The sequence below is a fragment of the Arvicanthis niloticus genome, chromosome 1 (genome assembly GCF_011762505.2).
Source record: "Arvicanthis niloticus isolate mArvNil1 chromosome 1, mArvNil1.pat.X, whole genome shotgun sequence".
NCBI lineage: Eukaryota > Metazoa > Chordata > Mammalia > Rodentia > Muridae > Arvicanthis > Arvicanthis niloticus.
The window spans coordinates 101,612,412-101,630,581 of NC_047658.1; the positions used below are offsets into that span (position 1 = coordinate 101,612,412).

The following is an 18,170-nucleotide window of genomic DNA, read 5'->3' on the forward strand; positions in this document are numbered from 1 at the left end:
ATCTGATAGTGTTATAGATATCTGCCCTTGGGATGCATGTTCATATTTATCCTTGATGTTTAATTTGGTTTGCACCTAACATTTATTTGTATAGTCCGGGTTGGTCCACAGAAGGAGCTTGGGCACTTCAAGAGTGGTGTTGACTAATTCCAATCAAATTTAAACCACAGCCCAAAGTCATGTGGGCAATGGGCATTGAAAGTTGGGTCAAGCCTTACCATGGTCAATAGACATGGCCTCTGTTGTAGGTCTCTATTGTTGCATTGTGGGGAGAGGCATTTGGCTTCCAGGGTCCCTGCTGCTACAGGCGTTGCTTTTCTTATTTTCTGCAACCATGGGGTAGATGCTTTCTTTCCATTCTATTCACCTTTCTGGACTGGTGTGGGTTATTGGCTACTCTGTCTGCTGCTACGACAGAAACTGAAGTGGGCTAGCCTGGATAACATTGTTGCTCCCTGTATGCATATGGCGTGTCAGTCTTGTTCATGGAAATGGGGCGGATGATTTATGAGCTTACTGTTTATATTTGGACTGGAGATGCACCTGCATAGGAGAAGGTGATGGTGCATTTGTTTGGTCCTTTAGGATACACTCAGATTTATCGATGACTTAGGTTTTTTTTTGCCTCTTTCTGTAAGTGTGATAAAATACTCTGACAAAAGCAATTTAAGGGAGAAAGGGTTTCTTTTAGCTCACCATTCAGAGTATAGTTCATCATGGTGGGCTTAATAAGCCTTAAGCAGCATAATAGCTTGTCAGCTGTCTACTCTCCATGCTGTTAGGATCTACTTTCCTATCGATAACCCCAAGTTATTACTTACAATTTACTATATTTCATTGGCTTCTCCTTCCTCTCCTACACATTCTTCTTCCTCATGATCCTACTCTCTCCCAAGCCTGTAAAACGTAAATCCCATCTATGTTTCTTCTCTCCAGCTATTGGCTGTCAACATCTTTGTTTATCAGTCAGAATTAACTTGGTGGGCAGGGTCACCGAGTCCAAGTGCAGACTATAGGTCTTGAGAGCTCACGCTTAGCATTGCAATAGACAGGAAGACAAAACCTCACCGCCTTCTAGCATCTAATGTCTTTTTTTCTCATCTACTACAAATGGTGTCTTCTTTTTCTTTTTCTATTATTGCGCAGAAACATTTCTCTGTGGGAATGGTGAGCGTAGGCGTGAGACTGTGGTGCTTCATCCCCTTGAGGCCTGGTAGCCCGTATTACCTCTGTACTTGCTGAGGTTCTTAGGAAACTGATATATAGCCCTCAAATAAAAATAAAATATCATGATTTTGAGGGATAGAGTGATAGCTCAGTGGGTAAAATGCTTGCAAGGACCTAAGTTTTAAATGTCTAGAACCCATCTAAAAATGCTGGGCATGGTGACATGTGCTTGCATGGAGTGGATTTGGAGAGAGGCAGATCCCTGAAGCTTATAGGCTAGCCAGCCTATTGAATTGGTGATGTCTAGGCCAGTGAAAGATTGTCCTGAAATACAAGGTGGATGGTTGTATTACAATTGAGGTTGTCCTCTGGCCTCCACAGCTGCACATACAGCGGTGTGCACATATGCATACAGGTAAAGATTATGGTTTTTATATTTTGATAGAATTTTCTGGCTATGAAACATACAATTGAGGTGTGCCAAACCTCAATTGTTGAGTGTTGTCTTAGCCCAGGATGTGAGGGGACTTATCTGATGTCCCACAGCTGATAAGTGGTAGGTCTTAGGTGGAAAGTCTTGTTTCCTGTAGCCCCAGCCTCATGTTTGAATCTTTTTAACCTCTTTTGTGGGGAGTATCTGCCATGGCAGCCATGCTTCCCTCTTGAGCAACTACCATGGCTGTTGGAGCAACCCACTGGGACCATTACAATAATGACTTTTAAATGCAACTTTAATTTAATAGTTGGATCCATTAAAAGCCAAAATAGAGCAATTTTTTAAAAAGAGCAATAAAAAAAAACAAGAAAGCAAGAAAAGGCTTTGTTTCCCTTAAGAAGTCCTCATCCTTAAGCATAACTGGGGTCCGATGTACTCCCTGCTTTTCTGCGCAGAGCTGGATTGGGTGAGGGTGGGGCCGGGCAGCCTGAGAACTAGTTATCAGATCAGTAATAATGCTTCCTATCCATCAGGAAGCTAAGGAAGCTTGCAGCTTTTTCAGCTCACATGTTCTCAACAGAAAGGAGACTCTTAATTCATTTGTTCTAATCTGCCCTCATCACAATTAAAGGTCCACTTCATAATAAAATGTCTGAGGTTTATGTGGTGGTACACCCTTGATATCCCAGCACTTGGAAGGCTGGAGCAGGATTGCCATAAATTGGAGGTCACCTTGAGTTTCAAGTGAGATCCTAAATAAAACCAAAAGAAAACAAAAACCGACTCTACCCATTGCTAAACTCTGCTCGGTTCTTATAGCTCTGCAGCTGTTTCGTTCTTCCTACTAGATTTCGCAACAGCTACTTGCTCGAAGAGGAGAGCCCCACAGAAGCGTCTCTGTGACCTACTGCTTTTCCCTGGCTTGTGGTTCTCATTCTCAGTAGGCTTTAGTTCAAGGCTTGAATTCAGACAGTTCAAAGGAAGCAAAGGAGAACTAGCCTAAAGAAATGCTGGTTCTCTTTTGCATGGGTGTGCTGGCTGCTGAGGACATACTGATATTCCATGGGAGGCTTACAAGGGTCCCTGTTGATCAAGGGATGCTACGAAGGGTCTAGTTCTTTATAGCTCCATTGGGGCCACTCTGAATACCTCACAGAGGTGCAGAGATGAAGTTGATGCAAATAAGTTTTGCCATGCCTTTGAAGCCCAGACTGTTTTGTAGGAAATATTTCAGAACCGTCTGATGCAGTATTTATAAGTGCTTCCAACAATTTGGCTAAATTCACAGTTATGCTATGAATGATGGATTGCTATTAAAGATATAATTTCCCCCCAGGTGATGTTCGAAATGATATCTATGTGACATTAGTTCAAGGGGATTTTGATAAAGGCAGTAAAACAACCGCGAAGAACGTGGAGGTGACGGTGTCTGTCTATGATGAAGATGGGAAGCGATTGGAGGTATCTCTTTTTGCTGAGGCTTGTCTGTAGAGTTCAAGTTCAACTATGTAAATATCCACATTGGCTCTGCTGCAGGAACTGAGGTGTTTTTGACTGGTTGTGTTATCTCATATGTCGGGATGTGTGTTGGTGCCCTCTTCCTTTTTTCCTGCTTGCCATTATGTCCTGGGAATCCAGACCACCAGCCTGTCTCAGGGGATCCCTGTAGATTTTGACCACATTTCTTGCTCATACTAACAAAGGGGCCTCATTTCTTGCTGTAATCGCACAGAGGTAAGTCAGAGACCATTATTTTCAATATCTGAGAGATGAGGAAATGGAATCTGAGGAATAGCACTATTTTCTCAGGGTCAGAGAATGAGGTGCATTTTAGGATCATCTGTCTTATCTCTCACATGCCTGAAATGACCGATACCTCCTTTTCATGGCCACAGAAGCCAGCAGAACCCATAGCCAAGGGCTGTAGTTCCCCCTGATGAGCAGAGCGGGTGTCCCTCTAGCTACCACTGGACTGGACAGCAATTGCTGGACTAGTACTCGGGCTCAGCTGTGTGTAGCTGGGCTCACATTGTTTCTCCTTGTCTGGCCTTGTTTGGTGTCACTTAGAAGTCTTGAGGTATACTGCCCTGGCCTCTTGGGCATTAGTGGTATGAATTTGGTTGAGTTTGAAGTTTGACAGTTCTCATGGCTACAGGAATGACAACCTTTGCTTTTAGGCCTGCTGAGTAAATCAGGCAAGTGTTTGCAGATTGTAATTTGGAATGAGTTGGGGAGGGGACAGGGGAAGTGACAGTCAAGGTTAGCCCCATGTTTCATAATTGTCTGTACCTTCAGGGTCTGAGGCTATTGTGTAGACTGTCCACTAGCACAGGCAGACCTCTGTCCCTTTATTCTGGGGACCAAATGCAGTGGTTTTTTGGCAGTCTGGATGACTACGTCTCTCCTCCTTTAGTGGGTGCATCAAGAATATGTAAGGGGCAGACACTGTGATATCTAATGTTAACACTTTTTAAAAACTAAATGATTTTTTAAAAATTACTCATTCTCTGTGTGTGTGTGTGTGTGTGTACATGACTACACATACAGAAGTCAGTTCTCTGCTTCTACCGTGCAGTTTCTGGGATTAAAATCAGGCTTGGCACCCAGAGCCTTTAGCCACTGAGCCACCTCAGCCTTCCTAACATGAACTCTTTCTTTATGCCTTTTCCTAAAGCATGTGATTTTCCCCGGTGCTGGCGATGAGGCAATCTCCGAGTACAAATCAGTGATTTATTACCAAGTGAAGCAGCCTCGCTGGTTTGAGACCCTTAAGGTATTGCACTCCTATGGTCATTTCATCCCCGAGGCCTGATTGTGAAATCCTTCCTCATACCACACAAAGCAAAGTTGCTCAAGGTTGTCAAGGACCCACCCTAGTAATTCCTCTAATACATTGACCCTTATCTCCCTCAAATGGAAACAGAAGACTTGGATGGAGATGAACTGTCACATCTTCAAGATAGCTATAGTCTTTCTCTCCCTGAGTCTGGTGTGTGTGTGTGGTCTGCTGCCTCTGTACCACATAGGAAGGGGCACGGATGTCAGTGTGTGGAGATTACTGTTGAGAACTGGGTCTGCTTTTTGTGACATCATCACAAGGCTTTCCTGGTGCGGCTCACAGCGTCATGGCACCCCACTGTCATGTGTAACCACTACCACCACTCCAGCCCCCACCCTAAGAACCTGAATTGCAGAAAGTAAAGCCTGGCCTCTGGAATACAGATACTGACATGAACATGAGGGCCAGCCTTTGCTTGCTTACAGGCCGCACCCATGAGGCCTTGTTCTTTGGCCACAATGTAACAGGCAAGCTTTCTTGCTGCAGCTGCGCTGGGTGGGATGTAGATACCTTTATGTCGCTGCTACAATGAAGACAAGGACTTTCAAAAATAGATTCTGAGCAGTGTGCATCTGAATGTTAACACAAAAAAATATCTGGCTGTCTCGCAGAGTTGGCTTGGTGTCCTTCACAATATTATCTTGTTTAAATTTTCAAAAGACATTTTGCCTTTGGCAGAAATCATATACGGATAAGATAGGCAATGTTTTCATTTCTCTGGTGCCTGAATGTTTATCCTGGTGCTGATAACTAGGCTGAATTAACCACTTCCTGCTGGAAGATGTTGGGGCAGGTACTCACACATCCTCTGTTTGATTCTTCAAGGTGGCCATCCCCATTGAGGATGTGAACCGGAGTCACCTTCGATTTACCTTCCGCCATAGATCCTCGCAGGACTGTGAGTAATGGGCCACTTTATCAGTGTTTGTTTTCAAGGGAAAAGCTTAGCAGGCAGCACCTGCTCTGAACTGCTTTAGGACACGGCTGTCATTTACAGTGATGTCATGGCTCCTGGGCCATTTCTTTCACCTGAACTTGTCCCTGGAGGACATCACGGAGCAGATCTCAGGGAAATTCATTTTCTGCTTCCCTCTGAGGTGCACGGCACACCTGTATCTTGCTCCCCTTTCTCATGCCTCTGTTCCTTGCCTTTAAAAATTTTACTTTTACTTGTGTGTCTATGTGTGTGTCTGAGTGTGAGTTTGTGCATGCAAGTGCAGTGCCCGTGGAGGCAGCCATGAACGTCAGATCCCCTGGAGCTGGCATTGCACACTGTTGTAAGCTGCTCTGTGTAGGTGCTATGGGCTGAGCTCAGCTCCTCTGCCGAAGTGCTTAACTGTGAGCCATCTTTCCAGCCCCGTTTTTTTCTTTGGCTCACCCCATGCAGGTCCATTAGAAAAGTCACTGAAACACAACAAACCATTTGGAAAATTGCCTCCTAGTGTTCTTTGTCTTAGACTAGAGAACTTGAACCCTCTTTGTATTTGTTGGTGATTGCTGGAGCTTAGCTGGAGCTCTCATAGGCATTGATGCAACCTGGCCCTTCATACCAAACCTAGAGGAAGGAACATGTCTTCACATTTTCTCCTTTCTCAAAGAATTTCTCTCTGATTACTGAGGCTGGTTCCAACACATTGGTCAAATTGAGAGTCTGCCTAAGGATGTAGCCCCATGCTAAACAGTAAGCTATCAAAGAAGGATGATACAATTACTTCCTGTCCTCCACTGGCTGAAATGTGTGACACTGAGTTAGGTATACTTAGCTGGATGATATCTGTGAGGATGTTGAGCTGTGTTATAGTGTGCCTCAGATGACCACATGGGGTCCATACAGGGAGGCACTTAGTTCTAGACTCTGTTGCAGATTCCTAAGCATGAGTCCCTCTGATGTTTGACTAGGACAGAAATGCCATCCATTAGCCTGTCATCGGCACACTGCTGGCTCCTGAAAGGATGCTGTTACTGTAATGAAGTGCTCTCCTGTCTCCATTTGATAGTTTCTGGGGACTCAGGCCCTCCCTGTAGTCAGGTGTATATGACTGAGGATGAAGCTACCGAACAGGGGCCTGCTGGGCTGAACATACACCAAGGCTTACTGTTGGAAGGTTTGTGATCTTCTGAAGAAGCAAGGCCACTGAGAAGCCCGAGCCTTTGGGGGAATTAGGAGGGAGAGGACATAAGTTCCGAAGAGCTGGAGAGCCATATGTGAGCATCAGCTTACAAGATGTGCAAGTCCAGGAAGTGGGTAAACAAAGGCTCTAGAACAGCTAGGAGCCCATGTGGTGGATCAATGTGGGATGGAAGGGGAACATGGCAGCCACCTCTCACAATCCCATCCCAGCAGTGAGAAAAGGTCAGGAGTTAGAGGGCCACCAGAAGTCAGTTTAAATGTGAGGCGCAGGTGAGTGAAGACCAGCTAGCGCCCTGGATAGCTAAAACCCCAGGGTGATAGACACAATCACTGACTATAAGCTTACATTCTTGAGACGGATACAGGAGCTTCACTGTGTTGTATGGATCAAACATAGCCAGAAGCCCTGGCCTGAATTCTCATGTTATAGATGATGAACTCTGGGCAGAGGCTTTTGAGTTAGTGACCCCTAAAACATCTTAGGGTGTAACCTATGCCTTAGTGCTATACTCCAGTGCCTCTGGGGAATGGCTTCCATCTCCTGGTCTTTGTTAGTGCCTATCTATACAACAAGAAGGTGAAGGCTCCCCTATTTTAGACTCTGGGTTAAGTGGCGGCATGGGGTTAGTATGCAGGACCATCTGAGGAATGATAGCCAGGAACAAAATGTGAACTGACAGAAATGGGGTGTGGACGGATGGGGGCTGGTGAAAGGGCTTCTCTGGGCACAGGTGTGACCTCCACAGGTGCCACAACCAAGGTGAGGTCAAGATGTTAGGCCAGAGCTCTGCTGAGAGTTCAGACCACCTGTAGAGCAGGCTTGGCTTCCTGGACACACATCATCCCAAGGCTGGTAAGATGCTGTGGGGCCTCCAGGTTCTGTGGAGGAAGCATAGTTGGTAAGAAATCTAGACTCCATAGAGGACTGTGTCCGAATCACTCTGGAGCCACTTTCTTAACAAATTCATTCCCCTTAATTAATGAATTACACTGGAGCAGAGGGAGATCTCTAGCATTCTAATTTTCCAAATCCTTGTTTTTCTCATCAGTTTTAAGTACTCATTACAGACAAGATGCTATCACCTGACATGCCAAGACACATTTGCATAATTAATGAAGTCTCCAAGGCCACAGCTTATGTGGTTCTGGAGACATGTTGAGCATTGTAAAAGTGATGCTCACGAGATCCTGTTTGCCAGCTTCTGAAGGCAGCCATAGGGGCTGCTACAGCTTGGCATGAGTACACATACCCTAGGTCTGAGAAAGGATTCAGTATACACCATCTACCTTTGTTCTTCACCAGCCACACACAAGCTGCTTTCTACCTCAGAGCAGAGCCTGGAGAAGAAGACTCGATGGGATGTCCCCTGTCATGATCTATGTTGGAGTAGCTTGGTGTTGACATGCAAGGACATGCCCTACTGGCAACTTGTCGGCATGTAGGCCCATCAGTTCATGTGTTACACATTTGTCTTCATGGTCTAGCCCAAAGCTGAGTCTTTCTGGATTGGAGCAGGCTTGTCTGGGTGGGGAAGCTCTAGCTGCTTTTCTAGAAAGTGTGGTTTCCTGCCATCTAGTTTACAGGACTCTGTGATTTTGTGCTGGAATAATCCATTTACTTTTGCAGTGGCTCTTAGCAAGTGTATGCTGGACAGTGTCCCTTCCTTGAGTGTTGAAGATGCAGTGGTAATGAGTCGCTTTATAGTGCCACTCAGTGGCAGGCTCAGTAGAAGCTGTGGACTGATAATTGCCATTGCATACACATCTAGAGATAGCTGCTCCCCTGGGGGCTCAAGCTTAGCAGAAGCAGGTCCTTGCCACTTGATACTGACGTCCGTCACATGTTCTGCTGTTCTTCATAAAGCTGTGTTTTAGATTAATAAGGCACATCTGTTCTGTTTCTACATTTCTATTTTTTTGATTGATTGACTATCCTTTAACTAATTAGCCAGCATTTACAGAGCCCCTATATAAGGCATGCAACTACCAAAATGCATAAGATATGGCTTCTTGGGCATTGAGGTCATGAGGTGAAAGTCTTAAGCCCCTCATCTGGAAGATGGATGTGTGCTTCTTCCATGTTTCACCTCTGTCCTTCCCTTTCTGACAGACTTTGAATACACACTCTTGACATGTTGTCTAGTTCCGCACCACAGTGTCTGTGTGCCATGCTTAGGTGGCAGCTTGTGGAAATCATCTCTTCAGTCTTGACTCTTGTTTGTGATCTTACTTTACCTGTCCCTGCTGGTCAGTGGCTCTCACTCATCACTTGCCAGCCACATTGGCCTTCTGTCCCCAGCTGGGTCCTCATTGTTACTGAACATTGGTGTTGCACCCTTTCTTCCTGGCACGTGGTCCATCTACCTTCTCAGGTCCACCTGTTCTGACCACCCTCCCACAAGGCCTCTGATCCTTTACTCCTGTGCAAGCCTCCAGGTTTTGCTTCCTTTGTGATGTAAAAGAGCTAGTATTTGTTGGTCCTTTCCCTAACTAGTGCAAGTATCTGTTTGTCAGGCTTTATTTCATGTGCTGGAAACTGGCATACATACAGACGTATATACATTCACATGTATATACTCATGCACATATATACACACATATTTATACATACATAGATACATATTCACATACACACACATATATATATACATGTATACATTCATATACACATCTACAGATACAGATATGTATATATACACAATGCACCCAAAATGTATGCACATTTATACATGTATACACATATGCACACACATACTCGTATATACATGCATATACATATGCAAACATGTACACATATATATACATACATGGACATACAGATACACACATAGATCTACATATATATATGTATGTACACATATACACACATAGAAACATACATATATATGCATGTATATACATATATTCCATACACACCTACACATGTACACCCATATACAGATACACATACATACTCAAAAACCCTTAAATTCCAGAGCTCAGTAGACAGACAATAGCAGTAACATAACAAATTTCCCCATCCCCACATATCTGTCAGTGTTAAGGGCCATGAAGAAAACCCATCAGATGCTGATAACATATGTGAGCGGGCAGCTGATTATTTTAGATGCTGTGCAGAAGCTTGAAAGAAGGGAGAGCACAAGGCCAACATGCAGGCCTGGCTGTTGCACTTTCTTGCTAAAGGCCCTAGAACTTCTCATTGGGGGGTGTCTTCTGGCCCCCAGAGGTAGGCGGTGTGCATGAGAACCCCATGGTTTCTGTATTGCGAAGCAGTTTTCCTCTGAACACTGGCCCTTTCCCATGTCTTAGGTTTATTCTTGTTCACATCCTAGTCTCTCTGTTCCTGTTCACACCACGCTGTGTTCACTTTGGTCCTACCTACTTACTCTGGTATTGTAGCATCATGAACTTTCCTTCACATTCTTCTGCAAAACCTTCTTGGCTTTATTCTGGAATCAGTTCTCATGTTCCACAGTCTCTTCTTCCCTGAGACTTAGACTTGTTTGAGTACAGTTGGTTGATCCTTCTGATGTGAATCTTCCTATTGGTGACTGTGTGGTCTGTTTTTCTCCATCCTCCATTGGCTTTACCTGTGAAGGTTGGCTGTTGTTTTTTTTACAAAGGTGTCTTTGTAGCATGTGCTAATGTCACTTTGTCCTGACTGTACTTGAGGGTGATGATTGGTTTTCTTTGCAGCCAAGGATAAGTCTGAGAAGATTTTTGCATTGGCCTTTGTGAAGCTGATGAGATACGACGGGACCACCCTGAGAGACGGGGAGCATGACCTTATTGTCTACAAGGTGCGCACATCATCCCTGGGGACCCTGGGAACCCTGATCTGATCAGGTCTTTGTGAAGCCCTCACCTGAGCTGCACTGTTAGCTGTCATGGCTGTGACTAAATACCTGAGTAAAACAATGAAGGGAAACAAGGTGTGGCCGGATACCAGTGTCAGTGCTTTCAGTCCTTCCTGGTGGGGAGGGTATGATGAGCAGCTCATATCCAGGTGGCCACAGCAGAGAATAATACTGTGGGAGGAGACTTTGTCTAACCCCATCAGGGTCCCCAGTCTTTGGATGTACCAGGTTTCAGGAGGTAATGTTTTCCTCATAGTTAATTCTCTGCCATGGACACACTTAGAGGTGTGCTTTACAAAACTCTCAGAATTTCTCACTTCAGTCAAGATGAACATCACAGTTGACATTTCTCACCGGAGGACAGAGCTGCTCTGTAGCATTGAGCTACATTTAATTATGTAAATGAGCAGTTATGGTGACCAGCCCTTTTGCTGTTCATAACGAGAGAAGATGACAGGTAATAACATATGCGGTGCTATATATGAAGGCTGAGGATGGGAATTAATCCACAGGATGAGGGATGATCGTTAAAGTACATTGTAGAACACAGCATCGAAGGGAGTGTGGGGGTTGAAAGAAGTCACGATAATAAAGCATGCAAGACCTGGAGTGTGGCCTCAGTGAATGCTGTTTGACACAATATACTATCAAACCCACAGGCTGAAGCCAAAAAGCTGGAAGATGCAGCCACATACTTGAGCCTCCCTAGTACCAAGGGGGAGTTGGAAGAAAAGGGCCACTCAGCCACAGGAAAGGGGATGCAGAGTCTTGGGAGTTGTACCATCAGCAAAGACTCTTTCCAGATCTCCACACTGGTGTGCTCCACGAAACTGACCCAGAACGGTGAGTTCTAGAATTCCTCCCTCTCAAACACATCCCGTTTGGCTGCGGGTTGAGTGGGGGAGTTTCCTGTGGGTGCATGGACGTCATTCACTCTGTCCTTTGATAAGGACCCACATTGATGTCAATGTGCTTCGGAAGAGGAAGTGGCATCCGTCAGAGTTTAAAATTCACACTTCTATTTTGGTCTGAGAGCTAACTTAGCAGGGAGATTAAACAATGAAAGGACTTATTTTTATTTTTAAACATGTGTTTATTTGCGGTGTATGTGGGGGCAGTCAGAGGACACATTGGCTTCTTTCCTTTCTCTGTGTGAATAGCGGGGATTGAACGCAGTTCCTCAGGCTTGTTAGCAAGCACCATAACCACTCAACCATCTTGTCAGCTCTGGGCTTCCTCTTTAAGATGCTTTCTAGCCAAAAGAAGGAAACAAGGCATCAAGGAAAGTATACAAGATTTGAAATCAGATCAGAGAAATGGAGTTGAACCTTGTTCTAACTTAACCCTGGAAGTGACCTTGAATAAAGATGCTTTTAACCCAGCTATTTGTGCCGATACACAGGTGAATAATGCCTGCTTCCGGAGCTTTCTGGCTAGAATATGCACTGTCATATGTGAAATACTCCTTTCTATGTGTCTTTCTCTGTCTTAATTCTCCTTGAGATAATTCTCAGTTATCTTTCTTTGGAGAAGTTGGTTGGCCTGACATTTTTAGGCCCCCTGCTTGCAGCGTGAGATAAGGACCTCCCTGCTGGCTCTAGTGCACGAAGCTCAGTCTAATGTGGCAGGTCACTCACTCATCAGCTGACGCCTCATGTCCCTGGGTTGGCTGAGTTCATTTCCCACTGCTTACAGCTGCCTCAGAGTCATGGCAGTCCGGTGGAGATACTTCTTATTCAGAGCACACCAGTACCATTGCCGTGACTCTGTCTGGAGGAGGCAGAGGCTCTCTGCACAAATCCTTCATTTAAAAACCGCATCCTTCTAATGTGGCCGTATCACAGCTGTGCAGAGACTTTATGCTTTCTTGAAACGGAGCTTGAAAATCCAATTTTTTTTCCCTCTTAACTGCCTGATATGAGTTGTGATTATTAATGTCCGTCATTATCAGGAATCACATCTCTGTGTTGCCTGTCAGTCATGGCTGGAGTTTGAGATTTGCTGAGGAGTAGGCATCTTTTGGGCTTGTACTGGATTAACCTAGCATGGAAGAAACCCGTCCTTTGGAAGATGAGACTCAGGAAGGGAGAAATGTTGCTGTCCTGAGGCCTTAGGCGTGCCAGCCCTGGGTCAGATGTCTTTCAGACCTCTTCCACCTGCTGCTTCCTTCTCTCATTCTCAGCTTTACCAGTGAGGCTTTCCCACCATTGGTCTCCTGAGTAAAATATTAGTGAGAGACTGTCACTTCTGGGTTGTTTGGGTCTGTGTGAACACTGATACTTTGGGATCATTTGTACACTTCCTGGTTGCCAAGTCATCCTGGGTTTGTCTGAATCATTCCTGAAGGGTCCTTACTTGCTGCCTGTGGTAATCCCCACCAGCAAATGACTCCCCCCCACCCCCCAGCACTTCCCAGAGGGACTGGATTTGTGCAAGTGGTGGGGGAAGGGAGGATTGTGCAGGAGCTTGGTTCTCAGGGACATGAGTCAGCTGTGTGGGCTCCAGCTAGCAACGAGGATGTGCAAAGAATGTCCCAGCACTAGGAATGAGATTCTCAGCATGTACCCAAACTGGGGTACATGAACTAATGTTTGTGCCTCATTCAATGCAGGCTAAGGGTGGTGTTCCTGACTGGGTCATTGGCCCCATGTGTGATGCTTTAGTGTCCCAGCAGGTGCTGCGGTCTGCCTGCTCTGTATCACTTCTCACTTTGGAGGAAGCCACTGTCTTATATGTGGGTCAGTGTTCCAGATGCATTGCTAGTTGTCTGAAATTTGATCATATTTTCCTTCCAAAACAAGTCTCATCCACAGTATCTTTTTAAAACTACACATGAGAGAGTTGGGGGGGGGGTGGGGGAACCTCTCAGGGTGGTGTGTGGATTCCTTTTTCACCTTACAGCTCTTTGAATCTCACCATCTGCAGGGTGATTCCCTCCCTGGTACCCAGGGAGAGAGCCCCGGTCTCTGCAGCAGCTGTTGCCAAGCAACAAGGAAATTCCAAAGTGATGCTGCTCACTGAACAGGAGGAGGAATCTGGCTTTCATTTCATGCCAGCATTGATACCCCTTTTTGGGATTGTGCCATGCCAGGAGTATATAAGATGGGGGTGCCCTAGTTGGCGCCTGAGTGTGGAGTCCCAAATTCTCCTCTGAGGGAATCATTTTCCTGAAACCATAATTTGTTCTCGCAAAGTTCCATTACTTAGAGAAAAAAGCAGGGGCTGAATTATTCATCAAGGTTTGTATTAAAGATCTCTGTCCTCAGCGCTGTGTGGGCTGCCATAGGGGATAGGAAAAGAACTGTAAGATGTGATCCCTCGTCTCAATTAGCTTACTGTATAATGAGAGGGAAGGGAGTCACGAAACAAAGAATAATTATGAATCCAGCTGTGTTGAGTCCCTGGGAATGGAGGCCTTTCCTGACTGGGTAGCTTTGTGGGGGAGGGACAAGCTGTTTCCTTAAGCACCCCCCAATGAGGTGATTTATTAATTTTCTCATTTGAACTTTTTTCTCATATTTGCAGTACAGAGCCCAGATGGGCAGTACAAACATTATAATCCCAGTTTTTGTGGGGTGGGATTGGGTGTGGTTGCGGAGGCAGGAGAATTTGCAAGTTCAAATACAATCTGGGTTCTGCAGTGAGCTCCAGGCTAGTCTGACCCATCTAATAAGCCCTGACTCAAAACAACAAACAACCTTCACCAAAAAAGGGAAAAGAAAAACTTGAAACGAATAACAGCAAAATAACACCCTCCCAAGAATAAGTAAATAACTAAAAATTGAAAATTGCAGTATAGAGACCAGGCTCAGCCCAGTCACAGGATACATAACACCAACTTGGAACGAATGGGGCTTAGATGATGCATTGGTCTCCATTAAAGAGACATTGATCACTTGTGAGATGGATATACTCACAACCCTTGGACCAGAAGTGTCAGGTCAAGATGGACCCTTTCTTGTCACTTTATTTTCAGTTAGGATCACGACACGTCAACCTCTGCCCAATATTTCTAGCTCCTTTCATATTTGAAAGACGGCTGTTGGTTGCATTTTATGTTTGCTGTTGTGATAAGCTTGCCCTCGTGTTTGTTATATCGTTGGATTCTTTTAGCTGCCCTGCAAATTATGTAGCACTGTACCCGCTGTTCAGACAAGGAGACAAGGGAAACTCCCTGCCCAGTGTTCTGTAGTTACTGTGTGACTCAGCTGGCTTTACATAATCCACACTGTATGTGGGTGCTGAGTGCCATCCCCCTCTGGTTTACTCTTCTAGTCATCAGTGATGCCTGAGGTGATGGGAAACGTGAAAATTTTCATGGGATGTAGGTGGCTTTTGTGTGGTCTGATTCTGAAATTAGAATGCAAGTCTGTTTACTGAATTCTTACCTAGATCCAAAATTATGTGCTTGCTTGCAGTGTTAACGGGAGCCTTGGCTTTATTTATTTGTTTATTTGTTTATTTTGGTGCTTGTAGTCTCTTCAGTAGCCGATGTTCCCACTACCTATAAGCAGTGGATTAGATGCAGTTTGCCAGTTGCTTTTTTTTTTTTTTTTTTTTTTTTTTTTTTTTGCAACTAATGGCATAGAGATATAATTGCAAGGGAGAAAGTATGGGCATGTGGCCTTTCCTAGACAGGGCTGGGATTCTTTCTTTCTACCCTAAAGAACATCTTAATGTCTTAAGCAAAATCCTTCAAGCTTTAAAATAAAAAAAAAAAAAAAGAAAGAAAGAAAGAAAGAAAGAAAGAAAGAAAGAAAGAAAGAAAGAAAGAAAAGAAAAGGAAAATCATCCAACCCCCCCCCCCCCAGGCCTGGGCAGATATCTCTGTAGATTGTCTGCTCTGTAAGAATGAGGATATGAGTGTGGGTCCTTAGCACCCACATAAAAACGAGTAGCAGTGTCATGTGTCTGTAACCCTAGCACTTGGGAGTGGGTGGGTACAGACAGGTGCGTTCCTGGAGCTCAGTGTCCAGCCCATTGAATTTAATCAAGCTCCAGATTCAGTGGGGGAACCTGGTAGTAGGTGAATAAATACTTGAGGTTGGACCTCTACACATACACTTACACACACACACACACACACACACACACACACACACACACACACACACCAGATGTGTCCCCTTTCCCTTGGATCTTTGAAAGCTAGTATATTCAATCCTGGACTTTCCTGCTAAGACTTACAAACAATGCAGAGAGCAGCAGGCAACTGCTCAGAGGATTCTGAATTCTTCACAGTCTTTGTGGTTCCACAGATTATCCAGTTTGTAGTTTCAGGACTTAATTTTTTTTTTTTTATATATTATTAAAAAATAGACATTTGTTCTTGAGCAGGAAGAGCCAGCCACTTGAGGCATAAGGGCTTGGCAGCTCTTTCTGTACGGGCAGTACCTAGTAATTGTTCCAGGGTTTAGTATCAAGTAATTGTTCCAGGGGTTAGCATCTAGTAAGTGTTCCGGGGTTTAGCATCTAGTAAGTGTTCCAGGGGTTAGCATCTAGTAAGTGTTCCAGGGGTTAGCATCTAGTAAGTGTTCCAAGGGTTAGCATCTAGTAAGTGTTCCAGGGGTTAGCATCTAGTAAGTGTTCCAAGTGTCCCAGGGGTTAGCAGCTGCCTCTATTAGGTGGGAATCACCCCCTACCCCATACGGTTCCCAAATGCATGTTGAAAGCTCCTACATGGAAATCATTTCATGGTAAATGTGGCTGGACATAGTGAATTCAATGATACTGCTGTTACGAATGTTAGCACTCAGTAATGAAGAATTTAGCAAGTGAACCTTTTGAAATCAGGTTGAGTTTTCTTCTGAGAAGCGTTCGCAGAGAACCTCACATACTGCATGAATTTGAGACAAAGTCCTTGCTGTTAAGGGGGAGCTGATTCTGCCGTTCTGTTTGCAGTGGACCTCCTGGGGCTGTTGAAGTGGAGATCCAACACCAACCTTCTGCAGCAGAACTTGAGGCAATTGATGAAGGTGGACGGTGGTGAGGTGGTGAAGGTAACATGGGCTGTGGAGGGAGGCTGTCGGGGAGGGCAAGACTCTGGTTATAATCGCTTGACAATGGCTTAAGTCCATATGAGCGCAGTGCTGCTGGACTCTCTTTAAGAAGGGCTAAGTGGCTTATTTTGGAAGTGTGAACTTTGAACCCATCTGCTCCTCGGTGCTGTTTTCTCTTTTGATGAGTCCTCAGTGCTGTGTTGACAATGCTTAATGGCCTCTCTCAGCCATGTCAGTCACTGCCTTCTTTTCTAGGTTCTTAGGGTTTCCTGGGACATAGTGATCTGTTTTTAACCCATGGGGTGTCCTGTTTGTACTTGGTTGTTTTATTCATATCATAGTCATTGTCACTATCCTTGCTACTGACTCATGATTCTTCATGTGACTCAGAAGAGACCAGGATAGCCAAGTCTGGGTGTGCTAGACCAAGGGTCGGACCTGGTCATTTCCTACCTGTGTGAGTGAGCTCATGTCCTAGCTTCGCATTTCGACTCTGGTCATTTCCTACCTGTGTGAGTGAGCTCATGTCCTAGCTTCGCATTTCGACTCTGGTCATTTCCTACCTGTGTGAGTGAGCTCATGTCCTAGCTTTGCATTTCGACTCTGGAGAAACATTAGGTACTAATTAGTGTTGTTTGCTTTTGCAAGTGTTTGTTTTTGATATTTTCATTATTTGAGAATTTCATACAATACATTTTGATTATATTCACCCCTCTTCCTTTTTCCCTCCTCTCCTCAGCTCCTCTCAGGTTCACCCTCACACCTCTTACTCTTCTCTCCAACTTCTTATCTTTTTGAAAAAAAAAAAATTTAAGAACCCATAGATTCCAACTTGTGAATCCCATAAATTCCCATTCACCAGAGCATCAGGAGCTTCAAGATAACAGACTCTCCCTGAGGAGCAATTAACTGTCCCTAGTGCCTAGTGCCTAGTGCCTAGTGCCTAGTGCCTCACTGAGTGGGAGGGGCTCATTTGGTTTGATTTTGTACAGGTCTTGTGCAGACAACCACAGCTGCTGTGTATTCGTGAGAGCAGCTAGCTCTCCCATCTGGAAGACACGTTCACTCTGAACCTTTTTGATCAATGGCTCTTAACGTCTTTTTAGCCCCTCCTTCCCGACGGTCCCTGAGCCTTGGTGAGGGGGTATGATATAGTTGTATGATTTGTAACTGAGCACCCCACAGGCACTCTCTGTACTGTGTAGGTATGGTTCCTTGTTCAGACCCTCTCCACTCAGTGTCCTGACCTTGGAGCTTTCAGTCAGAGCAGTGATCTGAACTTTGTAAGCATCAGGTTCTGTCCCTTGTGTTCTCTAATGGTTTGTGCTTCTAGCATACTGCCTCCTCCACCCCTTCCCCTACCTTGGTTTCTTCTCCCATGTTCCATATAAGGTGCTTGAATGCCATTCCCTTGCTCAAATGGAAATGCCATCATTGTCAGGGTGATCCCTCTGGGCCAGGGGATGCTAAGCTGGCCAGTGGCCTATGATGTTTTATAGATGATTTCTCTATTGCTTAGTCGGTGCGTTGCCTCTTCAGTTCTTCACCCTCTGTGAGAGGAGCATGCAGTAGGGGACTGCCTTATCTCTGGAAAATTAATTACTTAAAATGGCCTTAATTAACCAGCAATGTGCTTAGCTTCGGCGTGAATTAATTTGGTTGCACTACTTTCCTGCATCCGTTGTGTAACCGCTCAAACATGCTCTCGCTAATCTTAAAATTTTAATCATCTCTTCAGCCC

At 44.9% G+C, this 18,170-nt stretch overlaps 1 protein-coding gene across 2 annotated transcripts in view; it reads left to right on the plus strand.

The window, feature by feature from the left end:
* The window catches only part of Dock1 (dedicator of cytokinesis 1), a 503,223-nt gene that overhangs the window by 93,010 nt on the left and 392,043 nt on the right, over nucleotides 1–18,170 (plus strand). For both annotated transcript variants that reach the window (XM_034495028.2, XM_034495020.2), the window contains exons 14-19: nucleotides 2,940–3,064; nucleotides 4,278–4,376; nucleotides 5,268–5,340; nucleotides 10,270–10,373; nucleotides 11,090–11,273; nucleotides 16,332–16,429. In XM_034495028.2, the coding sequence (XP_034350919.1) occupies nucleotides 2,940–3,064; nucleotides 4,278–4,376; nucleotides 5,268–5,340; nucleotides 10,270–10,373; nucleotides 11,090–11,273; nucleotides 16,332–16,429 (683 nt within the window). The remainder of the gene's footprint in view (nucleotides 1–2,939; nucleotides 3,065–4,277; nucleotides 4,377–5,267; nucleotides 5,341–10,269; nucleotides 10,374–11,089; nucleotides 11,274–16,331; nucleotides 16,430–18,170) is intronic.